Below are 4,275 nucleotides of genomic sequence, written 5' to 3'. Positions count from 1 at the left end.
CCTGCCCGTAGCATCTCTTGTATATGTTTCCATAAATATCTTTTCCACCCTTTCTTCTTCTTCAGTTCGCTTTGAGAACGTGGCTACTTGATCAAGCTGCCAGAATCACCTGATCAACTCACCCAGTTCTTCAACACTTGTGCAACATGTATATGAAATCATATCCCGTGTTTCAATACCGCTTCGCCTCTCATGCGCTCCACAGACTACCATACCCAAATGTGTCTCGAGGTAAATCATGCCATTAGAGTCATGTGAATGCACGGCGATCAAAATCTTTGCAAACATTTTGACATTGAGCACCACTTGCACTATGCCGGGTGCCAAATATTCTGGATCAGCGAGTGGTGCAGCAAATGTAGCTGTCACTGGTTTCAACTCGCAATCAGCATTTGGTAGCATTGGTTGCCAATTGTTTTCCTTAGGTAGAACCCAAAATTATTCCTCTATGTATCCATCTGATTGGAACCATGGTCTTATCTTAAGAACTGTGCGTCGATTGACACGAAACGATTTCCCCTCTATAGCGACCATCTTGCGCGATGCTGGCAAGATCGGAAACTGGTATCTGTCACAGAGACAAGCAGCAACAAAGTTTGGCTGTACGCCACAATCTAGCAGCGCTCGAACTGGCCCGAAAATCTGACCATTTGCTTCTAGTCTTATAGATACAGTGGGCAACAAAGCAGGCCACGAATCCAACTTAAAATCAAAAGACGTAGAATAGTTTACACTGGAGGTTATTTACGTTTTTTTAATAATTGTTGTTGTTTGTCTAGTAAACTCATTTAGATGTCGACTTTCTTTATCTCTTCATTAATGGTATCAAGTTCATCTGCGATATTTGATTGTACAGGGTGAGCATACCCAACTTCCGAACTACGATGCCGTTTGGCGCTTTGAGCTCCGAATTCGCCCTTGACCTTACTTCTGCGATGACTATCTTCAACCTTAACCGCTAGTGCTTGTTTTGACACTTCCCTCATTGGACAAAGCAAGATCTTATGTTTAATCTGCCCTGGACAACGAGAACACCCATTCTGAAAACAATTACCAGCTCCGTGCCCTTTCTTGAAACAATTCTGGCAGATATTGTTTCTTCTTACAAGTCCTCACGAGATCTTAAGTTGAGCGCAACAAAATCATCGCATATCCATAGTGGATGATCACCACTACAGGCGACACATGGAAATGATCTCTTACCTAACAAACTGCTTTGGTTCGAATTTTCACCTTTCGTTATACGTTGACGTTTACTACCTGTGCTTCGGTCATTGTTATAAACTGCCTTGCCGTCTTGTGGTCGTAAATTACGTACATCTGCAACAGCTGCACCGTTCGCGCTTTGGAATTGTTAAAACTAAAGTGTTGGCGAGATCATTTGTTTGGTGGCCGAATTTGGATCGCGGCATAGAACAGCTAATATCGAACTGCGATCATACATTTTTATTTGACTATCGCTGTACTAAGCATTGCTCTACAGGTGAATCCCCGGCGAAATTACTACTAGGACGGGAATTGAAAAGTAGGTTGTCTTTGCTTAAACCGCCGCTAGTCAAAGAAAAGATTTGCGAAAGCCAACAATTAAATATTAAAAACCGAAAGGGTAAGAGGGAGGTGCGTTTTGATAACGGGGCGAAGGCGTACGTTCGCGATTATTCTAGTCCGAATAAGATTGACTGGCGGCAGGCTACAGTTGCTAAACGCATGGGTCCTCGGTCTTATCATTATATTTTAGCGCACAACAACAAAAGTATTAAGCGACACATAGATCAGATGATTCCTGGCGGGGAAAGCGAAAATAATCAGAGCGTAGTGAAAACTGCGGTCGGAAACAAATTACCGCTTGCAGTTGCATCTAGTGTGAGAGAAAGAGAAACTCATCAGGTCTCAAACACTTCGACTGTTGGTGAGGAAGGAGAGGCGCATGATCTGGCAACGGCTCAAAAGGGTAGAAGTTTGCGTAAACATCAGCGTATTAATTACAAAGAATAATGTGCACCTATTTATTACACATTTAAAAAGAAAATAGTTTGAAGTGAATTGATAAGCAAAATACTATTAGATTAAGATACACCTTTACATATGGATCCAAAATACTTAGCGTAAAATATAAAAGTGAATTTTTAAATGAAATTTCTATTAATGAGGCCGGTTTTTAAACTTGTGGGGAGGAGTTTTAGAGTAGTGGGCCTAAGCGGGTTAAAAAAGCATTGAAGTACTATTTCCTTCTCTAGTGGTAATCGGCATACTAATACACCCTCTAGTGGTAAGCGGTATATAACTATACTCCTGTGAATTAGCCTTAAGAATGCATTGTTAACGAAGAGAATAATAATGCAGTCGCAATCTACTTGTCAAGCAAAACGCATTGGAAATACATTACATTAACTAAGGCAGCTGCTTGACGATCCAAGAAATCTAGCATTTGTTTAACAGTCGCTGTTTCTGTCTCTCGTTGCAGCTCCCACTGCTTACTCGTATCAGGATCTAACCTTTCATGCAGCATATGAACTATAATCATATCCCAAGCATCGACCGGAATTCCTTGAGCTCGGAGCTGTCGTAACACTTCATGTGTCACATTGCACATTCGCTGAAGCCCATGAGCCCATGGGAACCCTCCTATAACTGGCAAACGAATAAACTGCCATAAATGTTCGCGACAAATTGGATATTTGCGGTCATACAGCTGCTTGAGCCGCTCCCATGCCTTTATATAATTATCATCTGTAAGTTACCATTCACCTAGTATTTGTGCAGCTCTACCAATGAGCGACTTTTTTAAGTAAGACAATTTAAAGGCTATTCTTATTTTCATGTATGGCATTCTTATTTTCATGTATGGCAGCAGAAAACCGGTCACGGAACCCAGGCCACATAGTTAATGTTCCGTCAAAATTACCCCAGGTATTTTTTAAGTCATGCTGTTGATATGGTATGTTTACCTGGACCGCGAAGGGCTGCTGCTCATGCAGAATTGGCGCTGACACAGGTGTGAGCTCCTTGATCTTAACAGCCAACAGGGCTTGTGCCGTAAAATAGCGCGACTCCACTAAAGCTGCGATTTCGTCATATGTACTTGCTTGTGTAGCATCGTGATCCAACTGCTTCTCATGTTCATCTACAAATCGTGCATAATAAGCTTCCGGCTTCTCAGCGCGAACTTTCCCTTGCTCCAGCGTTGCGTTTTTGAACTCGGCATGTTGGCAGTATTCCATGATGCGCGAAATTGACTTGCATAAACTGTCCAAAAGATCTTGTCCTCCCATTCTGCTGTCTATACAATTAAAAGAATATGTTAATTTTCCCATTTCTAATCTTTATACACTTTTCTGTACTTCTACAAAAAGTAGAGTAGATGGACTCACTGTCTTTCAACAATCTCTCGTCAAAATAACAATAAAGATTTTCTCTATTCACTAGTAAATATTTCTCAAAATTTTAGCGCGTTATGTTCTTGTCACAAACTATCCTTTTCACGATTTACCAAATAATTTCATCATCAACGCTTCTTAGACGACGCCAGAATCTATCACGATACGACTGCTATTCTTTCATTCTGATACCTTTTCGCTCTATCTTATATGCAAGCAATCTAGAATATCATCCAAATGGATTTCAATTCCAGAACATCCGTTATTTTTCTTGTCGCTTGACGCCGTCGTATTGCCGTGTGTATGTACTTTTGGCAATTTCTCTGTATCTCTTAAAAGGGGCAACTATCTGTCGTCACACCAAGCACATACATACATATCTATCTCAAGAGAAATAAATACCGTCTAGTGGACTGTAACACATAGTACGTGCACATACACATATACGCAAATATATGTATGTATACGCATGGCATACTTTTCTCATCCTCTTTCTTTTACATAATCCTTTCACAAATTCTATAGAATTCCATTCTCTTTGCTCTTTTCAACTTTACCATTTTCAAGGAATAATAATTTTTTCTTCTCGCAACAATTCTGACATCATCTGTCCCTACTATTCTTAAAGATGATCAAACGAAATCCCCTCCGAGCTGCAATGTTTCAAAAGAGGTCGGTTGCCATTAATATAGTTGTTGTCACAGACGCGCCTCCAGCTTATATTTCGTGCCCCGCTGAAACTATTCAAAAGCGCATAAACACGCGTATATGTATGTGTGCATACACATACACAGCTCAACGCCTCCCCAACGAACACCATTACATTTCACAGGCCGTTGATGCCACATCGCACCAAATTCGCTCAATTCTTAACAATGCGCGCTCGAATTGAAACATC

The 4,275-nt window shown here is 40.9% G+C and overlaps 1 protein-coding gene across 1 annotated transcript; it reads right to left on the bottom strand.

The window, feature by feature from the left end:
* Nucleotides 1–2,798: 2,798 nt before the first annotated feature.
* On the bottom strand, nt 2,799–3,392 carry LOC108363713 (uncharacterized). The gene is made up of 2 exons (XM_017617161.1): nt 3,372–3,392; nt 2,799–3,280 (listed from the first exon to the last, which is right to left on the bottom strand). The coding sequence occupies exon 2, from the start codon at nt 3,270–3,272 to the stop codon at nt 2,799–2,801; it is 474 nt and encodes a 157-aa protein (XP_017472650.1). The 5' UTR covers nt 3,273–3,280; nt 3,372–3,392.
* Nucleotides 3,393–4,275: the final 883 nt, after the last annotated feature.

This window comes from Rhagoletis zephyria, unplaced genomic scaffold (genome assembly GCF_001687245.7).
Source record: "Rhagoletis zephyria isolate East Lansing unplaced genomic scaffold, Rhagoletis_zephyria_1.1 Rzeph_scaffold_01344, whole genome shotgun sequence".
NCBI classification, from domain to species: domain Eukaryota; kingdom Metazoa; phylum Arthropoda; class Insecta; order Diptera; family Tephritidae; genus Rhagoletis; species Rhagoletis zephyria.
Note: the sequence above shows the minus strand (reverse complement) of the source record. Positions and strands in the feature narration are given on the sequence as shown.